The following is a 22,732-nucleotide window of genomic DNA, read 5'->3' on the forward strand; positions in this document are numbered from 1 at the left end:
TACCACTTACACAGAGAAGTTCTCAGCACATCCTAAAAATAAGCACGTTGTCCAGGTCTGATTACCCAGGGGACACAAGTGCAGCAAGATATGGCACTTCAAAAAACAACAACTTTCAATGACACCATTCTGCATCAGAAAAGTAACTGAGCTCAACTGATGCTAATTGACTCACAATGTAATCATCATGTATCAAAACAACGAGCAGTAGAGAACACGCAGTAAAGATGATTAATTCAAGTTGTACTTTTATTTTTCAGGATTAAAAACCCCAATGATACAGATGCAGAGTAAAGCACAACAAAACAGATGACAACCCAAGTTAATCTGCAGCTCAAATGAGGTATCCTGGTTTCACAAAACTGAATTGGACAGATGGGTAGAGCACAAACTGCCAAGAGAAACAAGAGAAACTGCACAAAATATGAATTGAGAATAGGTAACTCCTCTTTACCTGGCTCCCTCTGGCCCCTTCCACAGTATAAATATTACAAAAAAATTCAACTGCAAAAGACATTTGACATTGAGCAAAATCAAAGAACCATCAAAATTGTTTTTATATAGCATGTACTGATCAATACTTTTTTCAGAATTAAGAATACACTGCCATTCAATTTAAGTGAGATAGAGAAGTAGTTACCACAGGTCTAACAAAAGGTAAGAGAAGTACTGTTTCAGTGAACAACACACAATACATAAATATTCAGGAACATAAAATATAATTAAATTCAAATAGTTGTAAAGCTGAAAATTCCTATTCCAGTCCCTACAACTGAAAGTTAAAGCTTGTTGACTTGATAAGACTCTTAGAGAAATAAATATACTTACAGAAGTACACACATTTTCTTCAACAAGAAAGCCACTGAATCAGTGGGACTCATTTTTTTAATACAAAACAGACTGATTTAACAACCTAAACCAAAAAGCTAACAGGACTGTAATTGGAAGGTGTGACTAAGTAAATCACTATACTCTTATCACAGTTAGCTCAACATACATGTCCTTAGCATAAAATTTACTTGCTCTTCAGCATATGCTCTGGCTCCTCTTCCCGTCTGTTGAGTCAAAAACCAAAGCTGGAATAACAATTTGTCAGGCATAGAAAAGAAAAAAAAAAAATCTTCTCCACTGCTGAAGGGACTACATCTTAACCTGATCTGGATTTTGAATGAAGCTTTGGGTCAGTTCTGTTCCTCACATTAGACAATTTCTCTGTGCTTAAACACCCACTGAAAATTTTCCTGAAGTTTTGTCCCAAACAGTGGTCCTCTGACTGAAGAATTTGCTTATTAGGGATAGGTAACAATATGCTCAAGTCTAGATGAAAGTCTTACTAAAACCGCATGTGGACTGTGTTAAGTATTGTATATTCAAGTAAACCTCAAGTCACTCACGCTCTGACTCTGGTCAGACTTCCATAGGTAACCCAGTTTTAAATCAAAACAGCCATGTCCCCTATTTATCTATACAAGTCCTAAACCCCAGTCTACTACCTGATACAACAATGAACTCCGACACCTGAGACAGGTACGCAAAGAAAAATATTTCCAAAGGCTTAGCCAGATGAGCACAACAGATGAGCATCTTGGCAGATGCCCTACTTCTGTTTGAGCCAAAATCCCTGCTCAAAAGTGCTTCTTCAGCTTTACATCACAGGTGCTTTCTAAATGCCAACATATTAACTCAGTAACAACACAGCAGAAAACAGCATGTGTCAGGAGCAAAGATACCATTTTCCTGTTATTTCTTTCTTCTCCAAAGAGTCTGTGTAGCGTAACAGAGGCCTTTTTGTGATCAGCATTTCTGCTCTGAAGCCTGGTATCTCTCACTGCCCACAGCACCCCCGAAACTTGCCTTGCCAGTGCTGTCCAGTGGGATCCTCTCCACCACAGCAAAGCACAGGCAAGTTGGTATCCCTTCAGTTCTTGAGACAAAATCGGACAGCAGGAATCTGTCTTTTATTCTCAAAAAAAAAAAATCAACATTATGACTCCCAGCTCCACAGTTTTTGAATATATTTAGAGCAGTAGCTGCTAGACAAGGAGCTGAGCAATTGATAGTCTGCAAAATCTAGTACCAACTCCTCTTTGTTTTCACCTACAAGCACACAGCAACATCCTAAAGACTTGTAGATGCTTCCTAACAACCTTCTCCCTGCCTCTCCCCATCAGTGGTAGACAGAGGTCTCCTGAGCCTCAGGTATGCCCCTGAATTGCACATGGCAGTAATCAGTGCCAGGAGAATGGCCACACCACCAGTGCGCTTGGCATTCAGTAATTGCACATTAAGAAGAGAAATGATAGTCATAACACAACATACAAGTAACCTGAATCTGTAATAACAAACCATACAAGTAATTATTCAAGAATATGCAATTCAAGTAAGTATTTTGCCTCAAGCAGCTACTGGTTTCCTGGCTTTTTCTCTCCCAGCACCTACAGAATAGTCACATCCTCCGAACAATTCTTCTGGGGCAGTCATCCACCTAAACTGTTTAAAAGTGAACCCTACTGCTTGTGGAAGACAGAAGCAAGGCAATTGCCATATTCAACCGATGCAGGTCTACATCAACAGCAAGGAACCCATCGCCCTCTCCTGCATTCACGCCAAACTTTATTTTCCTCAAGCTTATACATACGTGACCTTGCAGGCTGTTAGTTGCTCCATACTCTGCCTGGCTGCAGCCCGCTCGGAGACTAGACTCTCAGCTGAGTTTCTCGGTACAAGCTGCAGCCACTGTCACTCACCTGCCAGACCTGCTCCGCTCTGCTGCCTGGAACCTGGCTTAGCACCGCCACACCTTCCACGTGGGCGCTGGATGCAAACTACTGCCCTACTTCCTTGATCCTCCCTTCCTGCCCAGATCACCTTTTTGTTTTTATAGTGCTGGAAAATAGAATCCGCAGCCCAAAGTCCAAGACCAGACGAGCTCCATTTTGCAAAGCATGATGGCTGTGGCGCCATGTCAGAGAGAAGCCTACTACACGAGTAGCTTTGTTATGGGCTATAATGTGTGGCAGAGGAAAGGTAGCTCATATTGCTTAGGATGGACTACCCTAAAACCAGTTCTAAACATCAGCACTAATTTTGCCCAGAGTATCCACAGTATCCACAGGAGATCTCCTGCTGCAGGCAATTGTATCTGCCAATTGCCCAACTTGCTGTTGAGACTGTCAGGTCCCTCACATAGAGGCGTAACATCAAGCACTGCTCTGAAATGACACCAGTGTCTTCAGACATGTTGAACTTACAGAAATGGTTCCCCACTCCCTCACTTCATCCTTAATCCTAAAGCTATTTACTATTTCTTCTCCCTCTGCTAACACTCTTAACACCTAACATGCCTTTGTACTATTTCAAGAGGCAAGAGCTAACAGAAAATGCTAGAAAAAACCTCTGAGTTTGTACTTACAAATATCTAACCGAAGCCCTGAGTTACAACCATCGCATCTCTATTCAAGTAAATACAACAGAAGGACTAACACCACAGTCATTACTGTGCACACACAATATAAATACTGGTTAAGCCAAATAAATCTCTTGAGGTAGATATATACAGTACAAAATATATTAAGGGTCATATGCAAACATCATACCCACTTCACCTTCTCGTCTTGTCCTCCAGTTCTGCAGGAAACATTGCAAACGTATTATTTCTGCCTCATCAGCATTCAAACCAAGTTCTTCCAAGTTCTGAGCTCTAAGACAATTTGCAGCTAAAAGACCACTGAAACCAAGCCCATACATTTAACACAATCTCAGTTTCAGTTGGGGCCATGAGAAAAGCAGGTTAACATAAAATTCAGCTAAGGAAAATGCAGGTATTTTAAATAACTTTGCAAACAAAACAGTGCTGGTCAAAACAGGTTCCAACAGCTTCATCAACAAGAAAAAAATACTAAAAATAGTAAAGACCTTCTGCTGGGATTTTCAAAGGAATTTTTAAACTAGAAATTTGAGCTTTAGTTTCCAAAAACTGATTTTCATGACTTGCTGTCCATCACAGAAACACAAGAGGAAAGGAGAAAGACAGCTTGAGACACAGACATGTCCCCACCCCCAACTTCCTTCGAAAAAGGATTCCGTTAAAAAAATTCAAGGAACTCTAATGAAAACCATGCAACAAAGATAAATTAGATTACGGTCTGCTCAGAACTCGGCCAAGGTTCACATGGAAGGTTTGCAAACCTTTAGATAAATTTTTCCTGAGTTCAGATTTCATGACAATCAAGCAAAGAGGCTTTAGATTTTTTTGGGCTGTCAGACCATGATGGCAGACACAGAATAGAATAACAGGATACAATACTAAAATAAATAATAAAACTGGAGATTCATTTTTCTTTTGAATAAATATCTATAGAGACAATCCATTCTATTATAAATAGCTTAGATTAATACAAATTCATAATCACTGAATAATTCGTGCACCAACATTTGCTTTAGGAAGATGATTGAGCAGAGGAGCATCTGCTAATCAGTCACTTTTGTGGTGTTTTTTCTTTTTAACCAAAGATAATCAGACTGCAGGACTGCTATCAAGCTAGTCAATCAAGTGAAGATAAGTATCAACATGTGACCGCATTGGCTCAAGAACACATGGTCACATTTTGTTGTGAATCAACAAAAAAATGAGTATGACTACAGAAGGCAGCAGCACTGATGCCTGCCTGTGCTTGTGTGACTATTGCTTACTTTGCCACAAGTGGGTGCAGGCTGGGGAAATTCCCCCCCGTAGTTGTGGCTCTGACTACAAGCACAACTTTTGGGTCCAATTTCAGAATTCACTGTCACATTGCAAATCACAGATTCAGTATTTGGGGTTTGAGCAGCTCCAGTTCTTTGAATACCAAGCAAACACCCACTTAGCCCACCTCCTTCCAGAGAAAGGCAATCTGGGTGAAAGACTTCCCCCAAAGAAAACTCAAAGGATGGAAAAAACAGGTGACCAGCAAGCAAAAGAAAAGTTGCTCTGTGGTTTCTCACACGTCTCAACAGGAATTCAGACTTGCAAGTTATAATCCTCATAATTTGAAGACTGAAGTATTCTCCAAATTAATGCCAAAAGAAACACACTTAAACATGGTTGCAATAAATATATTCAAGTAAAATAAAGAGGTCTAGAAGAATAGTTTGGAGTCCAAAGAGGCAGAGCGTGGCAAGCCTTTGCCTCGCGGGCCCAAAGGACAGTTCAGATATTCAACACAGTGTAATAGCTTCCCCCTGAACAACAGCAATATTGTTTCTTCAAGTAAGTCAGAGGTAGCGTCTAAAACAGCGTAATGAATACAGCAGCAGCCTCCAGCTGAGCCCAGCTATGTCCAAGGCAGCCCAAGAACAACGCTGTCTCAGCCAGCCTGGCCACACTGCTGCAAAGGGACCAGCAGCAATCCTCGGTTTGAGCCCTGGTGCCGAGACACAAGCAGGAAGGGGAGACACACGCGAGGGGAGCCCGGTCACCAGGGAGACGCGCACCATAACCGGTGACATCTGCTCCGGAGGCCAGTCCCTCCTCGGCAGGCACACACCGCGCTGGGCTGCAGCAGATGTGCGCGTAACTCGGACAAACACGGAGCCAGACGGACACACAGCAAGAACCAGACAGCACTTCGTGCTCCGCTCAGATCCACGCATCACCAGGAGAAGGGACCCGCCCGCACGCAATGTTTGACCACATTTCTTCTAGAAAACTTTTTTAAATTAACTGAGATTAGAATAGGTTTCACTTCATAAATAAAACATCCAGTGCAGTTTGAAGATGTCCACTGAGGAGCACAAGTGGGACGCAGCAATCAGGATTTAGTTGCAGATTCATCCTCGTCTAAAAGGAGGTCGTTTAATGCAATAACTGTAGCAGCAAAGTCAACCAGCTCCACAAAGTCTGATGTAATTATGTTAACACCCATAACACCTGGCTTCTGTGCTTTCACCCAATTCAAAATCATGGGCAGGTTCCTAAAGAAATTGAAATACAGAAAATTAAGCATTTTAAACGAGACTCTTCTATATACATACTTATCTGAAACACAGCATTCTGCTTATAAAAGATGTTATTATCTCACATTCGTGATCAGGTCGTGACTACCACTCAAAATGCAACCGACTGATGAGACTAGTGCTTAACATAGCACGCGGTCACTAGCTATCGAATAGAATATTGGTCAGTCACCAATCCAAGCTACTATGCATGCAAAAGACTGTTTGTGAACTCTGTATTTATTGATTTAATGCTGCACTGCAATGGCCTCCGTCCTGGTTTGTTTTCACCCAAGTACCTGTTGAACCAAAAAAAGCTTACTTTCACAGCAGGCTCCCTTGCAGCACAAGGCAAGGCTGTAACTGGCCTGAGATGTTCCCCTGCCCACCTCTGCCTTAGGGTGGGCAGGAACGAAGTTGCTGTGGTCAGCACACTGCATTTCTACCAAACTCCTTTCAGCCTCCACACCCATCCAGAGCAACAGGATCAGGGAAAACAAAACCCAGAATCGAGCCCTCAGCTCTACAGGGCTTCAACCTCCCACCATACATCACTGTAACCACAGAAAGGGTGAGGCATGCCAGGAATAGAGTTAAATGGAGTTCAAAATTCTACCGTGAGGAGAAATTTCAAGTAATTTCTTGGACAGAGTGCAAGTCAGGAGTCTGCACAAGCTTTTTTGCACTCTAACATGCAAACATCAGGGTTTTCAATACAGAGACAAATGACTGACTACATTAGCATTATTTAAATTAGTGCCATCATATTCATACAAAATTATACGAGAAGATGGTAGGCAAGTGAATTTGCTAACAGGATGAGGAAGAAAAACAACAAACTCACTCCCCCTAAAAACATTCCACAGCTCTTGTTGCAGAAAAAAAAAATCTCATCAAGAACCAAGAGAAGAGAGAAATTGAGTGCAGGCATAATTACTGTCCCTGTCAAGGGACACACCAGACTTTAGCCAGCTAACGGTGAACATTCCATGTTTCCTTTAGCAAGAGCTCAAGAACACTTAAATACTCATATTCAGGGTAAAATTTCCATATGAGAAGGCAGAAATCTACACTGAACTGCAAAGACAGATTTACACATAAAAATCAGCTAGCATGTGTAAATATACACAAGCAATCATGCTTTAGCAAACAGCAGCATCTATTAAATTTTCACAGTTGACTTTCAAACAAGCAGTAACGATAGGGCTGAGGGATTGGGATAACGTGAAGGCAGGCTTCCAGTCTACCAGTAGCTTACAGCCCAGATCTGTGCCAGGAGTCATTTGAAACAAAACTGCTTGCCTATTCCATGAAATTAGATGTACTAGTTTAAAAACAGAAATTCAGTTTGATCTATTCTTTAGTCAAAAGACAACAGTGCATTTAATACACAGTACGCAGACATAGGTGACATCCCTGCTTTCTGTTCAGTATCCTCACCAAGGAGACCTATTCTCATTTGCACAACCGGTGACAGCAAACACCAGCACTGAAGCACCTGAGCACCATCTAGTGCTTAATGCTGACTGCACAGACGTGGGCAAAGTGCAAGCCAGAGTGGAGACCTGAATGCACTGTGGCAAACATGATTTGGATTTAATTATCTTTTTATAGAATAATGACTGTAAACAGGAGGGAGACTGAAAACTCCATGATTTAGCCTTCACCAGGCATTCTCTTACTTCCATCAAGAACTTTTGTGACTGCGAAAGCACAACACTTGCTATTTTTAGAGAGGATTTTTAAGAAAATGAGTTATTTTGAAGCTAAAATCAATATAATACTGTAATTGTTTCTAAAGTAACCAATGATTCTCCTAAAGGGAACATGAACTGGCTACTGAAGATGTGTGTTTATATCACTGCTTAATATTAAGCTTATTTGTTGATCGAATTACACCAGTGGTGACCACCTATACAAGTGTAATTTAGAACATAGTATCATTATGGCAAGATAAGCTGTTAGCGACATCAAAGCAGGCAACATTGAACAGTGAGCGAGGAGACCAGATCCCATCAGGACTGTTACAGTTCTGGCAGTTTTTACCCAACAGGCTACAAGGTGGTAACGTCATCAAATAAAGTTACATGAAAGCTATCCTTGTCATGCTGTTATCACTATCAAAAACCACTGGCACCACCCTGCACTACTTGAATTAAAACCTTCTTTTAATGACCTTACTCATGGGCAAATTAATTGTACAACAGTCAGTGGTATAAAAGAATCAAATTGTTAATCTAATTTTTGGTAAAAAACACCAAGATATAATAGTGCCCCAGGTCATACATCTTTGGTCATTACTGACATTACAGAGACAGATTTGTACAGACAAATGCAAAATTGAGCCCACAAATAGGCAATTTTCCTCTGTGGCACAAGCTTTTTCCTCCTTAAACTCAAGGGCAGCCAATTTGGAATGAACTATTGGTTTGAAATAAGAGGTCCAGCCCATGTTTTATGAAATCATATCACATTCAGAAAGAGCTCCAAATACCAGGAAACACACTTATACTTACATATATACCCTGTTATTTTATTATTTTCAGTAATTCTTTATTTTTAATGACTGCAAATATGACTCACAAGCACTAGTAATGAGGCAAAATTGCACGCTTTCATCAAGTTTTACTTCTAAGCAAACATTTCATAGTTTCTTGCTTACTCAGTGCCTCTTTCAACATGTAACATGGTAAAGAACTGAGAAATCAAGACAAGTCCTTACCTATGAACAAGTGTGTTCTTCAGACCACGAATCAGATGCCGTGCAATAGTTTTTACTCGAGGTGTGAGAATTGCTTGAGAAACATGAAAAGTCCCGTAACGACTTCGTTCCTCAAGAGTGGTCTCCAGGAACTGTAACAGTTTGTGCACATTGGTTGTATTAGCCCATGGTGCCGGCATTTTATTCCCTGGCCACAGGAAGGGGTATTCCCGATACAAAGGGTAGTGGTAGAATATGAGAACCTAACAGAACAAAAAAATAGGAGAAAAATAACCAAAATTTCACAACTATGTTATTTATAATTAAACAGGATGTTGCGCTGGTTTATGTTTATACAGCTACCACAGCAGCTAGCATAGCAGTGAAAAGAGGACCAAGCAAAAACAAGCTGCTCCTGAGTCATAAGTGTCAGTAAATTTGTTGCACTGTTGCCACAAAGAAGATGGAGATCATTTTGGTTAGCTATGAGGACAGGATTGCTTCAGGCTTTAAGGGTCATCAGTTTAAAATGAAAAGTTGACAGGAGTATACTGAAATGTCATTCAAAGAATTCAGCTTCAAAACAGTTCAAAGCACTGTCAGAGAACATTACATCTGTACTCGAAGTTAAGCATTTTAGCAGCCTTCCCATCGTTGTCCCTGTAACTCCTATTAAGTGGCTAAAGCGTACCGGGCTGACTGGCGTAACGGCATTCCACTTGCACTTACTGCATGAGATGCCAAAGTCAGTCTTGCTGTCAGCAGAATCTTCCCTAAAACAGAAGTCAGTATTTTATGTCTTGTAAGATCGTTCTCTAAGAGGATGGCACAACGACAGAACACTTCTTACTAACACCCAAACTTACAAACAATTCATTTTGGACCCAAGCACTGACAGCATCAGTTCAGAGGAATTCCTCAAAGCCTCATCTGTTTTACAGTTTAAGAATTACACACTGTTGCTGAAACCCTGTTCTTGGTTTGCGTGCATACATGGGAGCTGTTACCACAGAGAAGCAGCATTTAATCTTGCCACTACAGGTTTGGGTGTCTGCAAAGGAGCTAAGAAATTCTGTACTATACCTTAGTCATGTTCAACCTTATATGCTTCGCACTGGCCAAAAAGATGACAGTTTATCAAATCCTCACCAACACAAGTCAGCACAACATCCTCTTCCAGAAGAGAAAACCATCTATAAGGGGCACAAGACCCCAGGGACACTATGATTTAATTATTTAACAAACTTGTCTTTGGGCAAGGCACAGTCTAGCCACACCATGGATGGAGGGAAACATGCACGCTACATAAAGGAGGCCCTAGCGTGCTTTAAACTGACTGTCAGCAGCGTCCTTGGTCTAGTACCTATAAGTGGGAACCAAACTCAGCTTTCTCTATTAAATCTTCACTTTTTGGGTTTGAAAAATATTACATATCCTTTCCCTACCTGGTGTTTCTTCTCCCACATGTACTGTAACGTCACATATTCTACACATTCAACAGAACACAGTTTGGATCCAAATGCTGAGCGGATCCTGTCAATCAAAAAGAAGTGATGGCTGTCATCCATGGCGTAGAAATGATTGAAATCCAAGAAGATTACTTCCTTGGGGTGCTGCTCAAGAAAGGTGTTAATCTCCTTCAGCCCATCCCATACTTTGATGCCAAACAAGCCGTGTATGAAGTAAATCTCGTGTCCTACTTCCCCAGGTTTGGAAGACACACGAAGATCAAAGTACCGGATCCCTGCTTCCAACTGTTCTTTGAAAGTCAGATTTTGAGTAACTGACCATTTCTTCATGATCTTTCTAACCAAGGAAATTCTGGCCAAACGTTTGATGGCTGTGGCTTGGTCTGGTCCCACAGGAGATTTCTCATCAACCCAGTAGCTGAAAGAATCATGTGACCCTAGAAACAAAAGCCAAGAATATTTCATTTTAGAAAGCTGACTCCCCCAAAACCTTAGCCTGCAACTCTCAAAAAAAAAAATCCTAATTTGTCATTTCCAATTTTAAGACAACATTTGAGGCGTCCACAGCCTCCTTTACCCAAACCTTTTATTAGTGTACCAGTGCTTACTTGAAGACTGCTGAATTTCCTGTGATGCAAGGTCAGAGCTATAAACAAGATTATGATCTCAACTGGATTATCTTGTTAGGATTTTTTGATCCAGATAGAAGAACAGACTGTGTGCAAACCAAACATCATGTCACAATAACCTTAAATGCACTCTTTTTCTATGAATTTCAACTAGTCCCAAAATACTGAACTGTGAAGGTTAGTTTTCAGGCTTTACAGATGAACACTAAAATGAATTCTGATCAACTCTTCATGAATTCTTCACAGCTTTTGTAAAAGTGTGTCTCGTGATTTTCCAATCAGCCTTCTAAAAACAAGTGACAAGTAACTAAAAAGCTGTTTTTAAAAGATGTCATCTTAAGAAGCTATTTAGTACTTGTCACAGTAAACTACATCACAAAGTAGTTGTCAGTTTTGGACTGACACCTAGATATTTTCCCCACCTCCAAACGTGTAACCCCAAACAAAATACAGTATGAAACATCTAGTGAAGACATTTCAGAAGAAGCCATATTAAGGTTTGGCTCATACTGCAAGCTGCAGCTCCGACACCAGACTTTCATACACCTCCCATACAACAGAATGAGTCTTTCAAGCTTCTACAGTATTTGGAAAGTAGACTTCAATCGCAACAGGCTTGTCTTCTGCCTCTGAATGAGTCACTTTGCACAAACAAGTCATGGGGGTTTTTGTTTTTCTTTGGGTGGGTGTTAGTTTGTTTTCAGTTTTTTTTTTATTTGGGTTTTTTTTGGTTTTTTTTTTTTTTTAAGTTCTCAATTCTATCCATTTTAATTTCTTCCTCTGTTTAGGTCACTGTAGAAAATTGTTTAACATGCTAGACTAAGGCCATAAGAGACATTTTCTTTTTCTTTTAACTAAGACTGTGCAGAGAGCTGTCCACAGAAGTCACACGTACCATTATGTTCACTCAGACAACGTCACCAGTAAATCTGGCTTACGAAGAAATGACAATTTTAGCTGGCATCAAATATTTTGTTGCCAATTCAGTGCTCTCTAAGCAAATCCGAGCCAAGAAGCAGCTTAAGTCTGATCACATACTTTAGAGCTACAAAAGACTTTCCTTTGCAGACTGCCACACAGAAGGCACATTTAAGGATACAAAGAGCAAATTCCTCCTTACACTATCACAAACCAAATTCTACTTATAGCTCTAGAAAGTAACAAGAAAGAAAACAAGCCACAAGCACATTGCAACTTTTTCAACACATTCGTTAAGAACCACACTCCTTAACATGGCAGCTGCTACTTGAGAAACCTAACTCTGTGTGACATGCTTCTATAGTTAGAGCAGATCCTTAAAACTCCTGCCCTGTGGCTCTGCTTAAAAGCCTGAGAAATTGAACTTCTCATTTACAACTAAGTCAACATGTATACCTAGACATCACCAATCAGAACATGAACTGAAGCTCTCAAAAACAAGCTCTCCTTTTCACGGCTGGTAGAAGACTACCTCCTAAGAAGGACAGAGAAGCATCATCAATACTGAGGCTGACAGAAGTCCAATTCTGTTTTCAGTGGTCATTTACACAAGGCCAGCCACCAAGTGTAAATAATATCTGGGGCCAGGTTTGGCCTAGAAAATTTTTACTGTGGTAAAAGAAAAAAGCGAACTGCAAATCTGAAGCAACAGCACTGAGTACTTGTCGGGCTGAGGGGTAAGAGCTAGGTGAGGATCCACGTCATCCACCAGGCCCTTTAATTTAAGATCACTGTGTTATGTTAGCAGCTCATCCACCGGCTTTTAATATAGCTTAGCTGTGATGTTAAGCCACATGCTAAGCTGATCACATCATGATGTCAAAATAATCCCGGCTCTCCTTCGCTTTACCCCTAAACACCACCAAAGGCCTAACCATTCTGTAGCTATGCCAGGAGCCAGGCTGGTTGCTGACACAGCACGATTTTGTTTTGAAAAAGCATAACCTAAACCAACCCAACTCCATACAATCTAACAGGCAAAGGCCCCAGCCCACAACAGAAGCATGGAGCAGACCAGCCCCATTTTGTCAGTAGTTCAGTGTTAGAGCTGGTAACCACACTCTCCATTCATGTCTAACATAAGGATGTGTGACAATACCCTGACGTTGTAGCATTGTACAGTAACAGCAACAGGGATGGCCGTTCCTGAACAGAGCAAGCATCACAAAACTCTCATAGCTACATGCACAGAAGTCTTTTCCACGTCTAAGAAATCCTTTGCGGTCTGTGTTCCCCACCACCCAAACAGCATGCGCCTCCTCAGATTATACTGACCACTTTTCTCAGGAAACCAAAGAAAAAGCTCAAGAAGTCTTCTCAGCGAGACACTTTAGATGACACCTGACATCCTAAATATAAATAACACTATATTGATTCAATAAATCCACTCCTTAATCCTGTTGATTGTGAACAAAGCAACTAACCAACCTAGGTCTTTCAACTAATGAACCTAGGTCTTTAAAGCCTCCATCTTACAGACTGAGAAATCAAAAGGCACAGAAAAGCTAAGAAACTTTGTTGTCCTTTGGGGTTCTGGCCTCTGATCACCTAGCCTGAACTGCCTCAAAGGGCATGTTCTTGCACCTGCAGCACACCTCCTGAGTCACTGTGCACAAGAACGGATTAGCACTCAGACTGCAAACCTCACCGAGCTGCTCCAGCCACAGGGCATTGGCCTGGTGCTCAGCCCTCGCCGGCACCAAGCTAGGCACAGGAAATGCAACAAAGAGAAAATGATTTGCCAACTGCTTCCAACAGGCTGAAGATGCATAGCATGAAGCAGCAAGCATTAAATTTAAGCACGAAAGTCTGCACATTCAAAAAAAGTTAGGGGACTGCTAATCAGCTGGCAGCTCTTACAGACAATGGTTGCCGCTCTGTTTTGGTTTAATTTCTTTCATCTGACAAAGACTGGAAGCTTCAAGGAAAGCAATCATGTGCCATCAAATGCCCAGATATTTAACTATCAACAGCTATGATCTGGTTAGAACAGTATAAAGAGGTATCCTCCAAACACCAGATTGTTAAAATGATGGATAGTCCTCTTAATTTTATCCCAGTAAGTGCAACTGTGGATTAATTTTTATTCATATCTTTAAACCTCTTTTTATTCTCCTTACATTAATTTCTCAAGTTAATTGTACGTTAAACAGATCACTTCTCAATTCAATTTGTATGTTAAATAGATTGTATTTCACTGTTCAGGATGTCTTTTTTTGTTGAAGCCTTTGTGCTAATTGTTAGAAAGCAGCCTTTTATCTTCACATCTGCAGCAAAGTCTGCCTATTTGTCACACTACTTAGTCACTGATAGTCAAATTAACCCATGGTGTAGCTCAAGCAAATGACACTCCTCAACAGAATGTTATTAAGCCTTGAATTTCAACAGTCATTAGCTAAATCGCTTCATATTATCTTTTGTTTCCACATCAGCACTTTCTGCATATACAGTTGCAGTGCAGGGATAGGAATGAACACCAATCCGACCAACTTTGGTGTCCTTTTGCAAGCTTGTAAACTTACCTTCAAGGCATGTTAAAAATATAACTACATGGCATGTAAACCGTACAGATCTTCCATCTCAGAATATACTCCTGCACTGCTGGTTACTTGAAAACAAGACAAGAACCCCTATTTTTTTTTTTATGTCTACTAGCATATCGCTAGCCTCCCCAGCTGCAAGGCTGTGGACTTGTCAGAAGCAGCAGTTAAAGACACTTTCTGCAAAAATCTGGCTAACTAAGAAACAATAAATGAAAGCAGAAGGGCAGGAGGGTGCACTGTCAGTAAGTCTAACTAGAACAGAATAATTTGGTTTGATCTTGATATTAATGGAATATTAACAGGATGAAAAAAAGCAAGAAAATCTCTTGTATTATGTTAAACATTCATAAGATGCAAGGTCAACATACTGTACTAACTCCCTAAAAGCATTAAAGGGTCATTTATGGACAAAGAATTGCCCCCGCTGTAGTGATGCCAAACCTTCTTAGAGCAAGCTTTGCTCACATTCCCCATATATTACAAAACACCGCACATGACAGCATAGCAAGCACTACATAGCCAAGACCTCTACAAGCACAGTAATCAAGTTCCAAGAACACAGGATGCAGTGCTAGCAAGTTAAGGCTGTCCCACAAGTGTTCTTCTAAACCCTATGTCCCACGTGTGCCAGAACTGAGGGAGAAAAACAGGATAAACAAAAAGTGCCTCTCAAAGCCCAGAAGTCCTCCAGATTCAGGTCATTAACAATCCAGATTTTCTAATCAAAAGATTAACATCTTAAAAGCTCTCCACTAATGAAAAGCAAATCGAATAGTTCATATTAACTTGCCCAGCAAAGGCAAGAGAAGCAGGAATAACAAACATCCTACTGGTAATTATTTAAAACTATTGAGATAAGTATTTATATTTTAATAGAATTCTAGAAGAATCCTTTAGGTATTCTTAATGCAGTCTCATTAGGGAGGACAAAGCCTAGTACAGACCAAATCCTCTTAGGAAAACTTCCTCTCCCTCTCAAAGAATTACCCTGATTTCCCCCACTGCCCCTTTTGGGGTGGGAGGTGGAGTCGGGGGGAATAAAAGGGGTACAAAGAGGAAGGGACTGCTTAAAATTCTCTCAGACACAGTATCACATTTTTTTGTGATTTGGCAATGACTTCCCACTTATCAGCAACCTCAGCTGTGTGGACTGGCAAAGCAGAAAGTGTCAGTACTTCCCTACCATTTCAAAGCCTGAATGGATCCACCTACTCTTAAAAGAAAAAACCTTCAGTTTAAGAGTCCTATATTTCTCTGCTGTGACCACTCAGAAGTGTATGGACCAAGGGCTCATTCTCCCAAAAGAATCCAGGGAAACATTCTTGTTTTCATTACACAGTACATTTCCCTCTTTTTACACCTTTTCTGGAAGAGCAGGCAAACTGGAACTTTCACATAACACAGAAGCAGAGCAACCACCATTTAGATCAACATTATGATTGGTTTTCTCTGTTTGAAGTAAAACTTTAGCATGTTCTGCACTTCTTCACCAGGCTGTTGAATAATTCCATAGGGCACAGCTTTTAGTAAAAAAACAAAGAAAGTTTTTCCTGATTAAAAAAAAAAATCAAGTTCTTTATATTCTGTCTGAAGAAAATTTTGTGGCATTTCAAGAACAATTTGGTTTTGGCTAAACAGATGACACTGGTCCTTTAAAACGAGACACCCTAAGATCTGAGGCTGGCTGGCTTTCCATGGGAACTTCTGCACAAACCCAGTGCCCGCTACACCAGTTTCTCACATAGGGATGTACAAAGGGAATATGTGTTACTTAGGAATAGAGGAAGAATTTCTATTAGATACTGTCACCAGTATGGCAGTAAAGATATTTTAATAGCCTCTCTCCAACAAGAGTTGAGCTTTGCTTCTACAATGAAGCAGATTACCAAGGTAATAAAACAACATGTAAAGGCAGAATTTTCAGGATGAGCTTTTCCTGAAAGGACAAATCACACTCAATATCACCATACTTACGCAGCTGTTTTCTTCTAATGGTTACTACCTCATTGATTGTTAGATGACGATTAAATTGGGAAGGAAAATAAAGCTGGGTGAAACAGAACATTAAACTTACATATTTTCTCCCTTTGCGCTTTAACCCAGCAGATGGCCAGCTCAACCTACTCAATGATTCTTTTAATTAGGACTCCAAAGGAGTACCATATGGAAGAAGGATGCAGTCTGAAGCTCACCACCACTTCTCCTCCTCTCAGGAGGCACACCTGTAGCACACACCTGCCCATGAACAAAGAAACAAAAAAAACCTGCAGCATTATCAAGTTCAGCAACTCACCTCAGGGTCATACAGGTAAAGAGAAAAACAATCAAAACTAATTAATAACCTAGTGGCCAGTTCTTAACCAGACAGGGCTGCTTCTTTTAAGAAACCTTTCAGTTCCACTTGGCCAACTAAAAGGCTTTGGGTGAACAGTCACACCATCAGGACAGCAGAGCTGGCTGGAGCCAGTGGGTGGGTGGGATGCCACCCCAGAGATGTCCCCAGCCCCACCAGCTACAGGCATTGCCCACATGCCTGACACGTGAGCACAGCAAGCACCACAGCAGCTTGTCATCACAGCAAACACACTCCTCCACACTCTGTATCTCCCCTTTAGGCTTCACCACTGGCTTGGCTGGCAGGGCTGCTCCTCATTAAGGCTGCCTGCTAGCTGTACTTGTAACACTCTGTTTTCCAGGGCTGCTCATTTTGTAGGGCTTTGATCATTTAGATCAAAACCATTAGGTTTCTGCCTCAGGCTTTTGGGGTGATCTTCCTGTCGAAGAGCGGAAACAGTGGCATGATGTAGTACCAGAAGTTTCAGCTACAGTCACACTGACACTGCCACGAACAAACTATGGAAAGTTATTCAACTAAAAGTTAATTAGAAAGTTAATTTTAAATGTTTGTGTGTTGTAGGAGGGAAACTGAGCAGCTTCACAAATGCTGTAGTTTGGCACAAAGACCAACGTTTACCATTTTCGAAGGCCAGTGACACACCTCTCCAAAAATCAGTGAAAATCAAAGACATTTCAACAACTATCTCAGCTCTCCCATATAGTCCTATTTTAGCCATATTTGAGCCAAGCTTATTTTCTCTGTTAAAAAAAAAATGCTTGTAGAACTGTAAAACTCAGCTCTCCCACCAGCTACAGCTGCCTACAACCCAGCATCCCATGAGCAACCTGCCACCCATCGCCCAGCCTGAGGCAGGCAGGAGCAGCACCGTGCTGCGACTGCTCTGCGCTGCTTAGAAACGAGATCCTGGCCATCCTTCCACGCACCTTCGGAGGACACGAGCTGGCGCATTAGAAGATGACGGAAAAGGCTCTGTGCATCACCAGAAGCCATGACTGAAGCGCTGCCCTACCCCTCCCGAGGCACAGGCTGCCCTGCCAGCATGCTCCACACCAGCAGGACACCCCGCCTAGCATCACACACAGCTCTAGGCACACCAGTATCTGAAAAATTAACTTTTGGTGGCAAAAATTTTTCAGTGTTTCAAATCAGAGTCACATGTACAAAATTTGACCTACAACACAAACATTTCTATTTCATGAGTAAAAATGAAAACTTACAACCTAGAACATGACCATTGGTGTTAAATGACGTTTTTTAACATCACATTTCGAAGTGCTGAACTAAACATCTTTTTCCAAGTTTTCCAGTTTTCAGCTCTTTTTTTAGAGACTCAATTCAAACTGAACTTTGTTCAGATTCACATTAATTTGTTCCCAACTAAGCTTGATTCTCTCCTCAACATCAGGTTAACTCAAGCTATGTGACAGAAAATACAATCCCCCATGTTTTCTAGATATGGCCATCTTACCTCTTCTTTCCTGCCTACACGTGCAGCACTGTGACACACCAGGTTAATCACCGTGCTCCCTCAGGACAGCCGCACGCTCCAGCAACCATCCTGGGGTTTGTCCAAACACAAACAACAGTGGTTTTAGGAAGTTCTTCTGGCAGGGACCACTTCTCCAGAAAAATTCCCCCCAACTACCATCAACACAGAAGAGCCTTCCATCATGTTAGCTTGCCAAATGCATTCACTGACACTTGTAGGCCCACACAAGCACCAATGGAGGGAAGTCCTGAGGTTTTTTTTGGGGGGTTTTTTGGATTTTTTTTTTTTTTTTTTTTTTTTTGTGAAGGAAGGAACATAGGAGGGAAGGCAGGGGACAGAAGAGGCATTTGACTAGCTTACTTGTATTATGAAATGACACCCATAACTATTCTGGGTGCTCCTGCAAGAAACACCTTGCCTACTCTCCCATATACTAGTGGATCCTTACTTAAGTAACCATAAATTTCCTCTAGAATATAAGGAAAGAAAATCAGCACTGGGGAACTACTCACAGCTAACTACCCTGACCAAAATGGGCAACCGATCCAGGAATACAGTTTGATCAAAAATAGGGAGTATGCCAAAGAGTTATGCCATGGCTCTCAATTAATCAAAGACAGAACAACCCAGCCAGGATTAAGCAAATGCACTACTACCAAGACCCAAAGGAAAACAGAACTGCCTACTTTTCTGCTCATCACATTCAACTAGCACCTTGGAGGCTGGACACTCTGCAAACAAACACTGACAGTTGGCAGTTAGCATCTGCTAGATGGCTTTGCTGCCTCAAGACAGCTGGCACAAGCTTATCCTGCTCTCAGAAAGTGGATCTAATTGAATCAGCTGTCCTAACACCAGTATTCATGTAAAACCTCGATGAAACTGGTGCTGTATCTTCAGAAGCAGAGACTTTTCAGACTCTAGCACCTAGTTAACTGTGATACTGAAAAAAATACTTAAAAAGGCAAGTAGTCAAAATGAAACAGTACAAATTGGACATGCCATGGTGCTACAAATTAACAGTATGCAAGTACAAGCAAAGAAACAGGTTAGGCTTCTCCAGCAAAATCATTAAATAGCCAATTTATTTTGCAAGTAGACTAGTAACAGCACTGCATTTTTTTTTCTCAGGCTCCATTTCTCAAGGAGGAAAATACGAAAACCAAGCACGTAGCTTAAGAGATGACCAAAAAAAGTAACAAGTGTCAGTTGTACATGATTCCATATAATTGTTTGAAGTAAAACAGTTTGAGACTAAACACATACTATAACTTACAATACATTACACTGCAAAGGGTCACGTTCACAATCAAAATGTTTAAGAGTTCATTTTGAAACACACAAAGTGGATTAGTCTAGAGAAAATTAAGAGATTAATTAAGAGAAAACCCTCTAGAGTTTCACACAAGGTCACCACTTGCTGAAGCTGGTTAATTTATTGACTATTGTACCCATGCAAGTTGATGACATTTTAGTTACTTGATATCTGGCAATTTCTCATTGCAAAAGATTGCTTCTCTCATCACATCGCACAGGAAACCTCATCGCTTCTCTTTGGACAAGACTACACTGGTTTAGAATTTAGTCTAGAGTTTTTCCAACAGAAACAACAGAAAAGCCTAAACTCTGGAACTGGCTGCACCCAAGCCTTGAGGATGACCCTGAATGTTTCAAAGTACTCCTTTGTTTGGAGCACAGTTAAGTCAGCACGTAAACACCAAACTGGTATACCTCACAAAATACCCATCTTAAACAGTATTTGTTACCAGTCAGTTCTAAAGATTGAGCAAACGACGACTTTCCCAGTCCTCAGGTAGCATGTTTCACACCACATTTAATAGTTCAAGGAATCATAGAACAGTGTACATCAAAAAGGACCATCAGAGGTCACAGCTACCTTTTTTAAAGCAGGTGAAAACAAGCAGCTCAAAAGCGAAACTGTTCGCAATAGATAAAGAAGCAGAACTCTATACAGACCATCCTTAGCTTCATACAAGAGGGTTACTAAAACTCTACCCCATACAACACCATGCAATGACTTAAATCTAAACAGTTTCTTTTCTGTGTATACTATTAATTCTTTCACTTTAAATAGCCCCATCAAGCCAACAATTTGCCTCTTTTTAAAAAGAAGTAGAATCTTTTAACCCTCAAATGCTGCATTTTGCCAAAGTACAATAACATAAAAAACTAAAAATCAACAACAGTTTTCAGGTTGAGTGCTGACTTTAATAAAGTTAAAACAAGCTTTAAGGTTTCAACTGCTTCAGCAGGGTGACTGGGAAGGAGGAGGGCAAAACAAAAAATCCAAAAGTTGGGTTCATCAGTCCAGCAGTGAAAACAAAGGCATCTGGAGATGGACAAAAGCAGGCCATACCTGTCAAATGAGCACACAGGTATTAAGCACAGACAACAATGCTTCTCATTTGACCTGAAGCCTGCCTTTCATCTCTCTTTTGAGGGTAGCACTGGCCTTCATGCTGTTCAGCATCTGTAAACAGATGCCTTAACTGCAACCTGTTTTGTACAATCCTTTCTTTGCAACTGCCCCCAGAAATTCACTTCAGCAAAAGAATCAGTGGACTAAAGTAAAAAAAGAGAGAAAAGAAAAAATCCCCAAACACCTACCCAAAACATCATCCCCCTACTCACGGGTTGTATGACCTACATGCAGGAAAGGGGGGGTAACATACAGCAACTTTGACTACAAATAAATATATCCTGCAAGCTTTTTTTTTTTTTTAAAAAAAAACACTTCTGATTTTGAAAACTGCATGGCATTACTGAAACAACAGGAACTCAACTTCTTGGTTCCTCTACTACAAACATCACATAACCAGTACCGCAAGTGATGGACAGCCACAATGCACCTAACCCAAAGCAGCATCACAACCTCCTGCAAACAAAGTTTTACAGCATTTTGTTGCTACAGCAACAAAAAGTTGATTTGTTACTGATCACTAAAACAGAGAATGAAGTTTCAAAATCTGCAGCTGCCTGAATTTTATACGAACACCGAACTTCCTTTCTGTTCCCTCCTCCCTGTTCAAATGAATCTTGCTATTGTTGGCAGGGGGAAGGTGTTACTTTTGATTAAAACAAGGCATTTCATCTGTTCCAATTCAAGAAACACAGCAGCGAGTGCGTGCTGTGGAACCCCACAGGTGGTGTGTAGTGCCTCTGTACATGCTTGAAATGCCATTTGGTTATGTCTGCTGGCACAAAGAAGGAAGTCACTCTGTTTCTAGGGAAGTGTCTCCACATGCCCTCTACACAACACATACCCAAAGAGTTTTGACAAGCTAAGGCACTACTACGAAAATCAAGCCTGCACCGCTAACAGCCAGTCTCACAATGAGTCGCTGCAGTAGTCAGCCCCAGTCTTCTCTCTTGACATCTACAAGCAATATTAGATTTTTTTTTTGCCATTTACAGAAGGAAATTCAGTCTATTACTTAAGTAACTTAAGGGTCATCTGTTGTCTTCCTCATTTGTGAGTTTATCCACCTGTAAGCCACAAGTGACAACACTCATCCTCACCAATTTCTTAACCTAGCAGCTCTGCACAGGAGCTAGACTTAGAGTTCTGCTGGAAAAGGGGAACACTTTATAAGTATTTACAGTATTTTCGTGCCTTCGGTGTAACATCCTGCACTGGGAGATCTCATAACCACGCCGTACCCTTTTACTCTCCGAGCAGGTTCTGCTACCAAAGACCTTTCCCTCCGGCGAACCCCCCGGCTGTTAGATCCGACGCAAACAAGCCCTTCTCCCTACCCGCGCCTAGCCTTGCTTCAGCAACGTCAGAAGCTCTGAAGAGGGCCTCCAGAGGTCACGGCTGCCTCTTCTGCAGCGGCCGGGCCCGCGCCGGCCCTTCCCCGCCAGCCGGCCCTCAGACCCCGCCAGGCTCGGACGCCCGCAGCTGGGCTCGCCGCACGGCCGCCGCGGCTCAAGCCAACGCCCAGCTTCCGGCTCCCAAGGGCAGGCGAACGCCTCACGGCCCAGCCCGCGGCGGCAGCACCGGGCACAACCGGACCCGGCCCAGGCGCTCGGGAGGCGGCTCCCTTCAGCGCCGGGCCCGGGCCCCGCCGGGGGGGGAGAACAGGCCCCGCCGACCACGGCCCCCGAGCAACCCCCGCCCGCCCCATCGCCCTACCCGGGATGGCCAGGTTGGAGAGCGGGTAGGAGCGCAGCGCCGCCGGCAGCGAGCCCATCCAGTCCGCGCTGCTCTCCGCCATGGCCCCCGCGGCCCAGCGCCGCCGCCGCTGCCGCCGCCGGCCGCCCTCCCTCCCGGCCGGGGGCCTCATCCCCAGGCCGGGCCGGGCCGCGGCGCCGAGGCCCGCAGGGACGGAGCCGCCAGCGGCCGCCGGCCGGCCCCGCCCCCTCCTTATGTAACAGGTGCGGCCCGTCCGGGCGCGGCGCCGTCACGGCTGCCCGGCGGCCAGCCATTGGCTGCCCGCTGCTCGCCCCGCCCCCAGCCCCGCCCCGCGGCGGGCCGGGCGGCCGTGCCGTCAGCAGCCGTGCGGGGTCTGGGAGCTGTTCGGTGCGGGCAGCTGGCTTCCGCGCTTCTCACACGGGGCACGGAGGGGAG

General features: G+C 42.4%; 1 protein-coding gene across 1 annotated transcript; it reads right to left on the reverse strand.

The window, feature by feature from the left end:
* Positions 1 to 231: 231 nt before the first annotated feature.
* On the reverse strand, positions 232 to 22,448 carry PLCXD2 (phosphatidylinositol specific phospholipase C X domain containing 2). The gene is made up of 4 exons (XM_075435192.1): positions 22,298 to 22,448; positions 10,120 to 10,580; positions 8,696 to 8,937; positions 232 to 5,952 (listed from the first exon to the last, which is right to left on the reverse strand). The coding sequence occupies exons 1-4, from the start codon at positions 22,446 to 22,448 to the stop codon at positions 5,790 to 5,792; spliced, it is 1,017 nt and encodes a 338-aa protein (XP_075291307.1). The 3' UTR covers positions 232 to 5,789.
* Positions 22,449 to 22,732: the final 284 nt, after the last annotated feature.

This window comes from Opisthocomus hoazin, chromosome 1 (assembly GCF_030867145.1).
Source record: "Opisthocomus hoazin isolate bOpiHoa1 chromosome 1, bOpiHoa1.hap1, whole genome shotgun sequence".
NCBI lineage: Eukaryota > Metazoa > Chordata > Aves > Opisthocomiformes > Opisthocomidae > Opisthocomus > Opisthocomus hoazin.